This window comes from Canis lupus, chromosome 4 (assembly GCF_048164855.1).
Source record: "Canis lupus baileyi chromosome 4, mCanLup2.hap1, whole genome shotgun sequence".
Classification (NCBI taxonomy): domain Eukaryota; kingdom Metazoa; phylum Chordata; class Mammalia; order Carnivora; family Canidae; genus Canis; species Canis lupus.
Window position 1 is genome coordinate 56,089,108 of NC_132841.1, and position 16,273 is coordinate 56,105,380.

A 16,273-nucleotide genomic window follows, 5' to 3' on the forward strand; every position below is an offset into this window, starting at 1 on the left:
TTGATTTTTTTTGCTATCTCAGTAAATCATTTATACAGTGCTTGATTCACGAATTCTTTTTAAAAGATGCACAAAATATCCCATAAAAATATTGACTCCTGCATCTGTTGTTCCTGCCAGATACCCACCAAAAGGTTTATAGATTTCCCTCATTATAAACTAATTGATATTCTGTAACAGCTCTAATCTTCTTAATAGTCCTCTCCTTTGGATTCCAAGAGAGAAGCGTTCTGGATGTCAAAGATATACAGGAGAAGGGAACCAAGAAGCCTGTGGATTTTCAGTGGTAAGATACCCTAGAGACTGATGCTTAAGATGTGGGATTCTTAAGATTACAGAGCCCATCGGGGGGAAGATCAATCCCTCCTGTCAAGTGGGATTCCTGACCAGGAGGAGACTAGCGTAGTCCCCATTTATCTGTGGTTTTGCGTTCTCTGGTTTCAGCTACCTCCAGTCATCAATGGTTCAGGAGGCAGGTGACCCTCCTTCTGACTTATGGTCAGAAGGTCAACAGTAGCCTAATGCCACATCACAGTGCCTACATCATTCATCTCACTTCACCTCATCCTGGAGGCATTTTATCATCTTATATCATCACAAGAAGAAGAGTGAGTATAACACAAGAATACATTTTGAGTGACAGAGAGAAAAACCACATTCACACAGCTTTTATTACAGTATATCGTTATAATTATTGTATTTGATTAGTTTTATTAATCTGTGTATAATTTATAAATTAAACTTTATTACATGTATATATGGATAGGAAAAATGTGGTAAATATGGAGCTTGGTACTGTGTGTGGTTTCAGGCATCCACTGGGGTTCTTAAGACATCCCCCCACCAATAAGAGGAGGAGTACTGTACTGTAATGGCAGGTAAGCAGGTTAAGCCACTTACCGCCCATCTCTTTGAGCCTTTGTTTTCTCATCTATAAGATAGAACTATTTCTCCTACCCTCATACCGTAGAGGGAAGAGTATTTCCCTTCTGGGGTGGTCAGTGGGGTGGCACTGGGCAGGCCAAAAAACAGTCATTCTCCCCACACGGCCTGCTTCATCCTTTCCTCCCTGTGGTGTGCTCATCGGCACAGGCTCTGCCCTTGCCAGGGAGGCTTATGATTCCTCAGCTGCTAAGCTCGTCCCTGGGTCAGTTAGTTCAGGAGGGAAGCAGCAGGAACAGATCGATGTGAGGTTTTCTGGATCAACCTCTCCAACAACACAGCTGATATTCTGGGGTCATCTGACTCCTGTCTCTTCTTCACAGTTGACTCAGAGGCAGAGAATTGTGACAGTTTATAATGACAAGGGGAACTGGTGGTAGAAAGTTAAGTGAAAGCAACCTGGATACAAAGTTAAATATGACCGGATGTCCACTACACACAGTGCAATGTGAAGGCACTGAATGTAGATTCACATTATGGTACATTATCTAGCTATTAAAAAACAGTTGAGTTAGCTCTATATCTTTTGACCCAAGGGATGTCTGTGATACATTAACAGGAGTAAAAAGAGTAATGTGTACAGGATGACCCCATTAAAAGGAAAAAAAAAAAAAACCATGTAAAGATTAGGGCTAAAGGCTTTAGCATCAGTATTCACGGTTTTAAATCAAAGCTCTGCCTCTTTGGATTAAATATACACTGGCTACTTCCTTAAAGCTCTCTGTATCTCAGTTTTCTCATCTGTAAATTGGGGATTTAAAATATGATCTTTTCAGGTAGAAAAAAAGAGATTTGAGATCATTGAGTCCAGTGGTTTTCACAATGACAGCCCCACAAGAGTGGCCTGGTAATGAATGAGTGAATTCACTTAGCACAGAGTAAGCTCTCAGTAAGTATTAGTTCTTGTTATTACACGTTGTTACATGTTAGTATAATTATGCAGAATAATGCACACCAGACTATTAACATTAGTTACCCCAGTTGGAATGGAACTAAAGGGGGATTAGGAGGGTATGAATAAGGAAATGGCCCGTGGGTGGCTCAGTCAGTTAAGTGTCTGCCTTCGGCTCAGGTCATGATCTCAGGGTCCTGGGATTGAGCCCTACATGGGGCTCCTTGCTCAGCGAGGAGTCTGTTTCTCTGTCTCCCTCTGCCCCTCTCCTGCTTGAGCTCTCTCTCTCTCATATCAATCAATCAATCAATCAATCAATCAATCAATCAACCTTATAGTAAAGAAAATGGAAATGAAAAGACACTGGAAACCAAACAAGACATGCAAGTGGTAGATAAGCATGTAAAAAGATGCAACAGTAAAGGTCAGAGGGAAATGTAAGTGAGAACAAGATACTCCTACATACCTACTAAAATGGCAAAAATCTGGAACAATGACAAGACCAAATGTGGAGCAACAGCAACTCTCATTCATAGCTGGTAGGAATACAAAATGGTACAGGTGCTTCGGAAGAGGGTCTAGTAGTTTCTTACACAATTAACATACTCTTCCTATGTAATTCAGAAATTGTGCTCCTTGGTGTTTACCTATGTGAGCTAAAACATATACACACAAAAACCTGTGTCTGGACATTTATAATAGGTTTATTTATAACTACCCAAACTTGGAAGCAACCAAGATGTCCTTTTGCAGAGGAGTAGATAAACTGTGATACATCCAGATAATGGAGTATTAGTCTGCACCAAAAGGAAATGAGCTACAAGCCATAAAAAGACAAGGAGAAACCTTAAATGCCTATTACTAAGTAAGAGAAGCCAATCTGAAAAGGCTACATACAATGATTCCAGTTATATTCGACATTCTGGAAAAGGTAAAACTATGGAGACAGCAAGCAGGGCAGTGGCTGCCAGGGGTTAGGCAGAGAGAAGGATGAAAAGGCAGAGCACAGAAGAGTTTTAAGGCAGTGACACTATTCAGTATGACACCATAATGGTGGATATATGTCTTCATACATTTGTCCAAACCCAAACCCTTCATACATGACAAACCCATTTGTCATATACGACAAAGAGTGAACCCACATAAAACTATATATTTGGGTCAATATATATTATTGATAATGGGTTAAGGTAGGTCCGTTAGTTGTCACAAATGAACCACTCTGATGCAGGTGCAGAGCACTGATGGGGCCTGGGGGCTAGCTATGTATGGGGTAGGGGTAGAGGGGTATATGGGAACTCTGTACTTTCAGCTTAATGTTGCAGTGAACCTAAAGTTGATATACAAAATAAAGTCTATTAAAACAAAAAGAACCCCGATTGGGGGGGGGTGCGTAGCCTAAAAGCTAATAGTAATTACCTGCAAGTGATGAGGTTATATCAATAGCTCTTTCTATACTTTGTCCGTTTTCTCCTCCACTCCTAGTCCCGGCTCATGCTGTTCTCTTCACCTCCAACTCTTTGCCCCTGCCCCCCCATGCGCCCGGGAGTAGTATCTACTTATCCCTTAGGATTGAGTTTAGCTGGAGTTTTCTCTGGGAAATCTTCCGTGACCTTCTCTGTGCTCCACAGAACCTGGATCTCCACCAAGGGGCACACATTCCATGGTCTTATGATTGTCTCTTACCTCATCTATCTGCCCCTTATGTATGTGAGCCTTTGCGGTGGGGAGGAGGGGTGGTCTGTTTTAATCCTTATATCCCCAGCACCTAGTACAGCACCCAGTATGATCAATTCATGAATTCTGTTGAATATATGAATATGAATTAAATCAGGACAAGTGTAAAGAGAAACAAAAAAACAGTACAAAACTCATGCTAAAAGAACTGAAACAGTATAGTGTAAGTGGGGAATAGCCACTCTAATTAGTTGTGGGGGTCCCAGAAGCAAACGAAGGCTGAGAGAGAACAGATGGGTATGCTTAGGGGCAGTGTCAAGAGTGGTATGGTGAAATGCAGATCAGAACAGGGCAAAATGGATATCCTTGATGGGTCCCCATGACTGGCATGATATGAAAGTGCAAGTCAGAATTAATAAGCCCATCATGGAAAGAGGACTGACTCTAGCTCTATTGGTGAGGGTCTCTACTGTGTGAGCCAGTGGCCCAGCAATGTCCATAATCCTCCCGGTACCAATCACTGCTGACAATCCATCAGGAGCTCTGCAAACACTTGAAACACCTGCTTAAGATTTCCTTCCAGGGCACTATTCCCTGTACACGTTTGTGTGTGTGTGTGTGTGTGTGTGTGTGTGTGTGTGTGTTCCCTGATAGGGAGTTGAGCTGGGGAGGATACTGTCCATGAGATCATACTATAGCCTTTCATTTCTGTACCTCATAATTCCAGGTAGCTCACTATTCAGTCAAGGGCATAACACTTTCCATTACTATATATCCTATTTTTCTGCAAAACCAACCCTATTTAAAAATGGGGAGAAGGAGAAAAGGAATAGAAAAAAAAAAAACAACAACAAATCAACAGAGGTCTCTCTTGTTTCTTCTAATAAAAAATCTCCCATCTGGGCAGTGTAATCTGGAGGCAGATCTGCTCCTCTACACCCTCATCTCTCTCTCTCCCACTAGGGCAAAAACACCTCTATGTCCTCCTAATCCTCAAGCAAAGCTCAGACATTTGAAGAGCTTTTGGACACCCCTGGAAAACTCTGCAGCACTCTATTTGCAGGCAAGGCCAGGATTATTCTGGGGTCAGCATCAGCCTCTAGTCTAGTCCCCAGGGCTGCCTGCACAAAGCTCTGGATCTTATTTCAAGCATTCATCTGCTCCAATTTTGTCTCCTACCCGAGGTCTCAACCCTTAGCTGAATTACAATTAGTTGCCCTGAGGATCCTGGAGGAGACTCATTTCAGAGCAAAATGCCTTCTGCTGGGCAGTGCCAATCTAGCCTGTAGTTAGCATCAGTGAATTTCGACTCTGAGAACTGCCTCTGCTCAGACGGCCCAGAGAAATCTGTCTTTTATGATGGCCCATATTTGCTGTACTTTGGACAGGCCTCTCCATAGTTCTGAAATTGTTTCTCCCAAATCTCATTTTTAAAACAATCACTGCTGAGTAAGTTTTCTTCCAAAGCTGCCTTAAGAATTTCTTCTCAAAGCATGAATAATGATTGCTTTTCTGAAAAATGCAGGTTGTGGAATCTGACAGCTAATGCTCAGGACTGAGGGGCAGAAGAAAGAGTTCACCTCTGGGCTGCATGCCTGATTCATTGAGAAAAAGAGGTCACAGTTAGGGGCCACTGAGAAGTGGGCTAGTATCTCTTCTCTTCCCTGTCTTATTATTAGGGTCTGGCCATGGCACCGCACTGGATCAGTGTTTTTGCTCTCTGGAGAAAGAGATGCACTTAGAAGATGGAATTCTCATGAAATTTGTCCCTTCTTCCTCAAGACTGTCACATTCTTTTACTATTGAGGGGGTGGGGGATTGCATCATGTTATTTTTATCACTGGGATATTAGAGATGGAAACCATTACAGTCCAGGATAGGATGTGTTTGATAATGAGCTCTTTTGTAGCAAAAACTCTGCTCTTTAATACAATGGAAAAGTAATTTATTGAGAAGTGTCCTTGGGGATAGAAAAGAGTAATGCACGTCTATAGATGTTTTTCGTAGCCAGCCAAGGTGAGGAGGGACAGGCTACACTGGGAGCCCAGAGATGGGCTTCTCATCCCTTCTCTGCAACCAGCCAGCTGTGTGCTCTAGTTAAGCCTGTCCATGCCCCAGTCCTTGGGTTTCCCACCTGTACAATGAGCAGGCTAAGTGGCATCTGTGATTATCACACATTTTTAAGCAGGGCAGTTCCTCTTCAGAAACCAAATATAGACCATGCCAGGAGAGGGACCTGAATCCCACCTGCACCTGTGAGGTTCGCCATTCTGCTCATAGTACTCCCTAAAGCATCCTGGGACCCTTACTGCTCTGAGATGCACAGTGGAAGCCAGCAGGCTAGATGGTCTTAAAATTCTTTTCTAATTGAGCAAGGAGAAACACTTGTTTCTAATCCAGCTGATGTCTGGTTTATTCTACCTCTGGAGGACTAATGCCCCACAACATGCACAGAGTGATCCTGTCAAGTGTTATAGGTCCACTTCCCAGGACAGCTGATGCTTCAGAAAACAAGTGACAGGGACCCAAGGCTGTGCACAAAGACATAGGCTAGCACCAGGCATGGAAGGAACGTCTGTGTCTTCCCCAACCACATCTGTCTCAGTGACTGAAGAGGACCCTGCTGCTAGTATAGCTAGTGTGCGTGTGCGCGCGCACCATGCATTTCCTTCCTTCTTCCCTCCTTGTTCATTCATTCACTAATTCACACACAGATATGAGTCACCTGCTCTGGACCACAAATGATCTAGTAAGGAGGACTAACAACAAACAGGCCAACAAACAGCCGTGCAACCACACATGGAGAAGAATGAGTGGCGGTGGTGCTGGAGGAGCCAGCCATGGGAAGATCTGGGAAGAGAGTGCCCGGGCAGAGGGAACAGCAGGGGAAGACCCGAAGGAAGGATGGAAGTTGGCCTGCTCTAGGACAGAGAGCCCTGCTGTGGTTGGTACACAGGTAGCAAGAGTAAGTGAGTATAACCCTACTCCTGTGGCCTTCGGGTACAGCCACAACAAGCCCGTTCAGAGCAGGCAAGCTGTGGTTCAGTCTTCTCATCTGTGGAATGCTGTGACAGATACTGTAGAAGGGCTCACTCAATAGCTTCTCTAGTGCACTTCTTCCTCTCCTACCTCTATTCAAGAGGCCCCAAGTCAAAACACTTATATTTGCAGCCATCCTGGCAGATAGGGATGCCTGGATGTCAGAGTTCTAGCCAAAAGTCTTTCCTGAATGAGAAGACTTTCCTGAATAAGAAGGCAAAATCTTGAAAAAGGGAGGTTCTGTTCTCTTTACCCCTCTTCCTTCTTCTTCTCTGAAAGGCAGACTTCCTAGACATCAGCCATTGTGTGACCATGAGGATGAGGCAGCAGGAACAGAAAAGCCTGGTTCTTTGATGATAGCCTGAGGCAGCTGTACCAATCCTGGATCTTATTATGAAATGAATGAATGAATGAATGAATGAATGAATGAATGAATGAATCCCTTACTGGTTTGAGCTATTGTTGATCAAGTTTTCTGTTATTTGCAGTTTAGTACATTGCTACATGAATATAAACAGGACAAAAACAGAATCTACTTCATGTTGTGGGAACTAAATGAGATACTGTGTACAAGGCCAGAGTCATAGCCAGGCACACAGCAAGCATCAGTAAATGGTGGCCCATATGTTGGTGCTGCTGAAGAAGAAAATCTGTCTCCCCTTTGGCCAGGAAGCTGGTTGGGGTGGGCCCTACCTCGATCACTGAAGTCATCAACCAGCACAATTTCGGCGATCAGCTCCGAGGGTGAGCGGTTCAGCACGCTGTGGACAGTGCGGAGGAGAGAGGACCAGCCCTCGTTGTGGAAGGGGATGATGATGCTGGTGTTGGGGAGCGTCTCCAGGTAGCGTTTACTGTTGCAGCTAGAGGGAGACACAGGGGACAAGAGAGGACAGGTTCAGCTCTTGTCTTGCCAAGAGAACTCAAGAAGCACACAGTTTGGCTAACCACAAATACCACTCCTTTCCAGCTTCTGGGATGACTGCAAGCCAGGGACACCTCAGTCACTAGAACCTCTTCCACTTAGCATCCCGAAGTCCTGCCTTCAATTCCTGCACACACGGTACACAGGGATATGTATATAAGATGACCCTGACTCTGTATAAGAGCAGTTACAAACTGACAACAGCCAGCACTGAGGGAGCAGCACCGGGGTTGGGTGCTCTCCATGTGCTAACCTGTTTAAGCCTCTATCATTATAGGTACACGGTACATGGTTACCTATCCTCATGATTCCAAACAGAAGACAGTCCTTCAGTAATGCTCTGGCCTCTCTCCTCACCCCTTGCACACTCCTCACCAGTGGAAGAGAAACCTTTTACCCACAAGTCTGGAAGAATAAACTGGGCTTCACTGGCTCAGCCCCTCTGCTCACTCCTTGGATTCTGCTGGCAGAGGGCATATTTTTTTCCTCTGCTCTCTACCAGTCCCATGGTAAGCATGGGGGTGGAGGGCCCTGCCCCTGTGGATCTTTAATGTCAATGTAACAGCCAAAAGAATTAACAGAGTTCCTTAATATCGTCAAATATCTAGCTGGTGTTCAAGTTCTGCCAATCTTCTTCTACCTTTTTATAGTTGTTTAAATCAAGATCAAGACAAAGCCCACATGCTGCTTCTAGCTGATGTGCCTTCTAAGTCTCTTTTTTCCTTACAATTTCTTTCTTGAAGAAACTGGGTCATTTGTGCTATTGGATTTCCTACAGTCTGCATTTTGCTGCTTGCGTCTTTGTGGTGTCTCTGAACATGTTCCTCTGTTCACCCCTCTTTGGTTCCTGTAAATCAGTAGCAAGATCTAGAGGCTTAGCCTACTTTGATGAGATACTCTGGCAACCTCTTCATAGTGGTGTGAGCCTCCTACAGGAGACACATACTGTCCAGTTGTCTTTCCTTTTGTAATGTTGGTGGCCACTGATGATCAATGCCTAAATCCTTCATTTCATCATCACGGGTTTGCAAAATGGTGAGACTCTTATTCTATCATTTACTAGTTGGGATACTATAATGAAGGAAAATTACCACATCAACTATTTGGTTGAGGTACAGGAAAATATAGGAAAAGTACAGACAGAAGGAAAGGGGTGGAGGAAGTTGGGGAAGGGCAGAGGGAGATGGAGAGAATATCAAGCAGACTCCACACCCAGCACAGATCCCAGTGTGGGGCTCAATCCTAGCACCCTGGGATCGTGACCATGAGCTGAAGGCAGACGCTTAACTGACTAAGCCATCCAAGCACTCCTGAGCTAGAAATATATTTTCATACATAACATCATGAGTTCATGCTGAAGTTTTATATTTAATATATAGGACTACAGAGTTTTACTGAACATTAATTTTATATTGCATGTTCTTTTTAATTGAGATATAATTCACATACCATAAAATTCAACATAAAATTCACCCTTTTAAAGTGTATAATTCACTATTTTTTTTAAAAGATTTTATTTATTTACTTGAGAGAGAGTGAGAATATGAGACAGAGAGAAGCAGACTCCTTGCTGAGCAGAGCGTGTGACACAGGGCTCCATCCCACGACTAAGATCATGACCTGAGCTGAAGGCAGACACTTAACTGACTGAGCCACCCAAGTGACCCAGTAGTTTTTAATATCCTCACAAAGTTGTACAACCATTACCACTATCTAATTCCAGAACATTTTAATCACCCCCAAAATAAACTTCATATCCATCAGCAGTCACTATCCATTATCCCTCCCCTCAGTCTTTAGTAACCACTAATTTGCTTTCTGTTTCCATTAGTTTTCCTATCCTGGAGGTTTTATGTAAGCAGAACATTAATATGTGGCCTTTTGTGTCTGGCTTCTTTCACTGAACATGACTTTGAGGTTCATCTATGTTGTAGCATGTATCAGTACTTCATTCCTTTTATGGCTGAATAATATTCCACTGTATGGGTATACTATATATTATCTACGTATTCATCAATTGATTGATATTTGAGTTGTTTCTACCTTTTGGCTATTATGAATAATGCTCTACGAATATTCATGTATAAGTTTTTGTGTAACCGTGTTTTCAGTTCTCTTGTGTATATGCCAAGGAGTAGAACTGCTACGCCATATGGTAAATCCATGTTTAACTCTTTGAGGAACTGTCAAACTGTTTTCCAAAGTTGCAGGAACATTTTACATTTCCACTAGCAACCTCTGAGTGTTCTGATTTCTCCACATGCTGTCCAACTCTTGTTATTGTCCATCCTTTTGATTATAGCCATCCTAGTGGGTGTGAAGTGGTATCTCATTATGGTGTGACTTGCATTTTCCTAATGACTAATGATTTTGAGTATATTTTCAAATGCTTGTTAGCCATTTGTAGAATTTCTCTGGAGAAATGTCTAGTAAATATGCATTTTGTTTTTAGATTTTTCTCACTAATGTATAGAAATATGATTGATTTTTGTATACTGAACTTGTATCCTACAACTTGCTGAACTCACTTATTAGTTCTATGAATTTCTGTGTATGTGTGTATTCCTTAGGATTTTCTATACATAAGACAATGTCATGAGCAAGTAGAGTTTCACTTTTTCCAATCTAGATGCTTTTATTTCTTTTTCTTGTCTAACTGCTTTGTTTAGAAACTCCAGTACAACGTTAAATAGAAGTGGCAAGAGCATAAACCCATATTTTGTTCCTGGTCTTAGGAGGAAAAGCTTACAATATTTCACCAATAAATATAATGTTAATGTGGGTTTTTCATAGATGTTCTTTATTAACTTGATGAAGTTCCCTTATATTCTGAATTTGTCAAGTGTTTTTTATCATGGAAGAGTGTTGGATTTTGTCAAATACTTTTTCTGCATCTACTGAAATGATCATATAGTTTTGTTCTTTATTCTATTAATTAAGTGTATAACATTGATTTTCATATGTTGAACCAACCTTGCATTCCTAGGATAAACCCTACTTGGTCATGGTATATAATCCTTCTTATATATTGTTGAATTTGGTTTGCTAGTATTTTATTGAGGATTTTTGCATCTACATCCAAAACAGATATTGGTTTATAGTTTTCTTGTGATGTTTTGTCTGGCTTTATATATTTTACCTCTTTTGCTAAAAATCTAGGTTCTTAACATTAGCATAGTTACTTATTTGCTTTTTCCTATAATATATAATTGTTTCAGAAAAGCAATACCAATATCACTACTAACAATCTCATTATATAACATTTGATATTCCTTTTGTCCTTCATTTCCTTTTTTCTGTGGGGTTGATTTAATTAGAGATATTAGGGGTTTTCCCAGGGCCCAGAATATGGGACCTGAGGACCAGGGAGGCCCAGAGGGAATGACAAAACTGTCTACCTTGTCTCCAGTCAGAAACTACGTATGGTAGACAGAGTAGCAGCCCGAAGATGTCTACACCTTAATCCTCAGAAGCTTACATGACAAAGGGGACTTTGCAGATGTGGTTAAGGTTTAGAACCTTGAGATGGTTTGAGGAGCCTGGATTACCCAAGTAGGTCCAATATAACCACAGGTGTCCTTAAAGGTAGAGAACCTTTCTGGATGAGTCAGAGTTTGAGAAGGAAAAAGTAGAGAACTGAAGTGTGAGAGGGACTCAACTCACCATTGCTGGCTTTGAAGATGAAGGAAGGGGGTCATAAGCCAAGGAAAGTGGGCATAAGTGGGCATAAGCAAAGGAAAGCTTCCTTTAGAAGCTGGGAATGATTCCTCAGCTGATGGCCAGCAAGAAAAAATGAGTTTCACTTTTCATAACCAGTCTGCCAACAACCCCATATAAGCAAGATTCCCCCAGGCTCCTAGAAGGGAATGCAGCCTGGTCAACACTGATTTTAACCCAGTGAGACCCATGTTGGACTGGGTCTGACTTGCAGAGCTGTTAAGAATAACTTTGTGTTGTTTAAACTGCTAAGTTTCTGGTAACCTGCCATGGCAGCAACAGAAAACTCATACACAAAAGTCATCTTTGATGACCTTTGTCCAGTCTGTAAACACTTCAAAGTAGAAGATTTCACAAAACATTCTCATGAGTCTCACATGGCATCAGTGGGCAGGAGTTGACAGTGGACACTCCTCTCCATGAAGCAGGTGCTCTCTGGGTCCCCTCAGCTCTTACCACTCTCCACAGCCATATACCAGAGCTGTTTCACTCCCTTACATTGCCTCACAGGCCCCCGGAGACCTTTGAACTTGACAGCCCAGAAATAAAAGACATTGTGGGAGGGAGCTCCGCAAGACTGGTAAGAAGTTTTTTGGAGGAATTATGGAACAACAAATGTAACAACAAAATGTCTCCTTTCATATGTCACTGCAATCTATTGTTCAACTGTTAAAATGCACCAGGGGCTCTCTGCAACTTACTTTGAAACATCTGAAAAAGTAAAATAGATTGACAGATGGAGAGAGGGATGGACAGATATGTGATCAAGCAGGAAGAGAAATGCTAACTCCAGGACCTAGATGGTGAAACATGAGCATTAATGTACAATTCTTTTGAAACTTTTCTGTATGTCTGATAATTTTCAGAAAGAAACATTAGGCGGAAATGGGTTAGGACCCACAGTCTCCTTAGTCTCAAATTCTACTTCTGCTAGAGACACCAAGGGAAGCTAGAGATGGAGGGCAAGCCCAAGAATGGACCCTTGGTGTCTGGCAGTGAGCTCAGTTCCAGCTGTGTAGATAGGCCCCCGCCTCCCCCCCCCCCCCCCCAATTCTGCCAGTATAGTTCTGCTAGACAAGTCAGTCTTTTTCCCCTTGGGACCTTGGGACTTCTTTCACAACCTGTCTTGCTCCTCTATCTGGTTGGAACTTTTCTATCCAGGCCTCAGGCAGCAGCCCTCCGACAGCCTCTCCCCCACCTCTAATCCCTTTGGTCAAGTCAACCAGGTTCTCTGGGAGCCGTCTCCAACTTCATTATGTGGGTTTTCACAAATAAACTAAAGCACCTCTTCTTAAAAATCCCTTTCCCTAAATCGGCTGGGTCTTCTGTGGCCAAGAAAGACAGGTGCTATCTAGTTTGCTATAGAAATTCCTGCCTTCCATCCAATTTCACAAGAGGCTTGTTTGATTGAAGCAGAGTTGGGGGTGCTGGTTAGCAGTAATAAGTTGCCTGGAGTCCACGGGGTGAAATACAATAGAGCTATTACCCTACAGAGAGGCCTGGCTCTCTCAAACCCCAGGCTGGGCCCCACAGCCTGCCAGCAGACACACAAACACCATCATGTATTAAGGGAAATAGGCAACACCACAATAGACTAAATTCACTTCTACTTTGATTCAATCATGGAATTACAGATTATTCAGAACTCAAATGAAAGGCTCAGCTTGGATCATAGCCTTGAACATGTACCTTTGTTAGGGGCCTGGGGACTACTCTTTTTCTCCCTTCTCTATCCATCCACTCATTTATTTACTAAATAAACACACAACAGCACTTTGACTTTTGCCATGGGCACTAGTCATTAGTCTGGTTCCAGCTTAGTAGAGGCCCTTTGTTTAAATAAAAAATTGTGTGACATGCTGAAATCAATCTCTCCAGACTCCAGCAGGAAGTTTGGTTCCACAAACTTGTCCACAAGCCACCCTCCTGTAGGGGAGTTCATGCAAAAAGCCCTGTCTTTCCTGTTCTTATGAGGCCTCAGATAACAGCAGGAAGAGGAGGCCTGGCTGGAGACGGTGAGGAGGAAACAGAAGGCCCCCACCCACACTGACACCCCCATCCTAGCAGTCCCCTTTAAGACCTGTCTGCATACTGTGTCTTAAGATTTCAACACTAGATGGTAGAGTTATGCACAGTTCTTTGATGTGTGACAAACATGAGGCATCCCTGTGCCCAATGCCTTTAGAAAATAGCTACAGAAAATGCAGTCTCCAGGAAGAGAAACTGGGCACTATACTCCCAATGTAAGGAGGCTGGGTTTGGCCATGACCAGACAACTCTGCCTTCCCATGGTTCATTGTGTCTGATGGTTCCCAGAGCACTTTTCCTTCTCTTTCCTTTCACCCCAGGGAAGAAGGTGAACCAGAGAGTGCTAATCCCATTTTCCATACATTGAAAATAGGACCCACAGAGGCAAGTTACTTGGATCCTAGACTCAAATCTACATAGTATTTATTTAAAATAACACTTATTTTAGCCATTCTGACAGGTGTAAAATGATATCTCATTGTGGTTTTAATTTGCATTTCCCTAATGATTACTGATGTTGAGCATCACTTTATACCTGTTGGAATGACTAAAAAAAAAAAAATAATAATAATAATAATAAGAAACAGCAGGTGTTGGCAAGGATTTGGAGAAAAAGGAACCCTCTTGCACCGCTGGTGGGAATGCAAACTGGTGCAGCCACTGTGGAGCAGTATGGAGGTTCCTCAAAAAATTGAAAATAGAATTACCATATGATCCACTAATTCCACTACTATTTACCCAAAGAAAGCAAAAAGACTAATTCAGAAAGATACATGCACCCCTATGTGTACTGCATTGCATTATTTACAATAGCCAAGACATGGAAACAGCCCAAGTGTCCATCGACAGACAATGGAATATTATTCAGCCATAACAAAGAATGAAATCTTGCCATTTGCAACAACAGGAATGGATCTAGAGGATGTAATACTAAGCAAAATAAGTCAGAGGAAGACAGATACTATACATTTTCATTCATATGTGGGATTTAAGAAACAAAGCAAACCAACCAAAAATAAAAAGAGACAAACAAGAGAACAGACTCTTAACTATAGAGAATGAGCTGATGGTTACCAGAGGGGAGAGGAGTGGGGCAGGGGTGAAAGAGGTGAAGGGGATTAAGAGTACACTTATCGGGGATCCCTGGGTGGTGTAGTGGTTTAGTGCCTGCCTTTGGCCCAGGGCGCGATTCTGGAGACCTGGGATCGAATCCCACGTCGGGCTCCCGGTGCATGGAGCCTGCTTCTCCCTCTGCCTGTGTCTCTGCCTCTCTTTCATGAATAAATACATTAAAAATCTTAAAAAAAAAAAAAAAAAGAGTACACTTATCGTGATGAGCACTGCATAAAGAATTGTTAGGTTACTATATTGTGCACCTGAAATTAATATAATACTGTATGCTAATTATACTTGAATTAAAAAAAATACCACAGTGTTTTTCTTGATGACAATAATGATAACTGCTTAGGATAAAAATCTAAAAAACACAGAAAGGCTAATGCACAATCCCAGTACCATCCTAACACTTGGGGCTGACCTCTGCTAAATATTTAGGGAATGTCTTTTCTGCACACTTCTCTGCCCACATATTTGTTTCTATAACACGGCACATGGCAAACCCACTTGATGGCAATGCCCTCTTGCCTCAATATTTCTGCCCCCCCATTGATGCCCTAAAAGGGGCACCTGTGGAGGTTTAGCCCGTAAGTCCCTTGAGGCACTTCCATTATCACGTGGTTCACAGTCTGAGGAGGTTCCAACCCAAGACTTACACAAGCACAGCATGAGGACAAAGGGCCATGGCCGGGGCATTCCCTGACCCACTCTGAAATAGTGAAATGAGGAGAAACAAAGTAAATGTCCATCAACAGGGAAAGATTAAATAAATGATGGACACTTCACACTATAGAATGCTGACAAGCAGTTAAAAATAAAGTAGAAGATGATAATGATGATAACAGAAAATAACTGTTAAGGATCTCCATTATGTCAAGCAATGTTCTAAGCACTTTATATGCACAAAGTCATTTCATTTAATTGTCACAATGCTCTTTCCAGGTACAGACTATCATTATTCCCATTACAAAGAGGAAGAAACCAGGCACAGAGAAGCTAAGTAACTTGCCTGAGGTCAAAGAGCTGGTAAGGGCGACAGCCTGGACTGAAATCCCATCTGCCCTTTATACATGTTAATACTTTTATATGGATAATGTAGCAATGATATTAATTATACAAGTAAAAAGAAGAACGAAGAGATAAAAGACAAAAATCCAAGGAACTAAGCAGAAGTCTGACACCCTGGCTTCTAGTTTCTGCTCAGCCATGCAACAATCCAAGCCCCTTTTTCTGGCTGGATCTCAGGTTCCCCTCATGCCAATAAGGGAACTGGACAGATGCAAAGGGCAAGTCTCGGGCACCTGCTCTATATTCTTTCTCCTTCTTTGGTAATAGCATCCTGATTTTCCTTGAGGAATCTTCCACCCTTTAATTCTATAGGGTTCACGGGGAGGTCCTTGCCTTGCCTTGAGAGGGGCAAGGGAGTCTGGCTCAGCAATCAGAACACTGCATCTCTCCAACAAAGTGACGATTCAAGGATGAGCACCTGTAAATTAGAGTACATCTCTGCTAAGAGAGAAATTGGCTCTTTTCTGTTGACATTAAACATGGGAGGATATAAGTCTCGTCTGCCTAGGGCCACCATGTGTGTTCCCTGTTTTACTTTTTTTTTTTTGTTCCCTGTTTTAAAGTGAATTGAACAGAATAGAAAATAGAGCCTAGAGTTGGAAAGGGTTTCCTACTGGCATCATTTAGGGGCTCGGATCCAGCTATAGCAGAAGCCAAGCTCTGCTCCTGCCCTTTTCAGTTTTGTGAGTCAATACATTTTCTTAAGTCTGTCTGAGTTAGGTCTCTGTCGCTCGTCACTAAAAGAATCCTTGCTGTTATCACTGGATCATCTCTAAGCCCTCTTAATCAAATTAATCTGTTTTGGACCTAAGGATGGCTTCTGAAGGCCAGAGGGAGAAATGGTGCCCCAGGAGTCACCTCTGATCTGCAGG

At 42.5% G+C, this 16,273-nt stretch overlaps 1 protein-coding gene and 1 long non-coding RNA gene across 9 annotated transcripts in view; one reads left to right on the forward strand and one right to left on the reverse strand.

Annotated features, from left to right (window-relative positions):
- LOC140632422 (uncharacterized) overlaps positions 1–10,590 on the forward strand; it is a 29,562-nt gene extending 18,972 nt beyond the window's left edge. Inside the window, exons 2-3 of the long non-coding RNA XR_012029975.1 lie at positions 6,226–6,476; positions 7,039–10,590. This is a non-coding gene — a long non-coding RNA (uncharacterized lncRNA). The remainder of the gene's footprint in view (positions 1–6,225; positions 6,477–7,038) is intronic.
- The window catches only part of GALNT10 (polypeptide N-acetylgalactosaminyltransferase 10), a 216,585-nt gene that overhangs the window by 83,965 nt on the left and 116,347 nt on the right, over positions 1–16,273 (reverse strand). For all 8 annotated transcript variants that reach the window (XR_012029971.1, XR_012029970.1, XR_012029967.1 and 5 more), the window contains exon 4: positions 7,244–7,410. Coding sequence is in view for 2 of the 8 variants with exons in the window: in XM_072824412.1 (XP_072680513.1) it covers positions 7,244–7,410 (167 nt within the window). In the remaining 6 variants the exon portion in view is untranslated. The remainder of the gene's footprint in view (positions 1–7,243; positions 7,411–16,273) is intronic.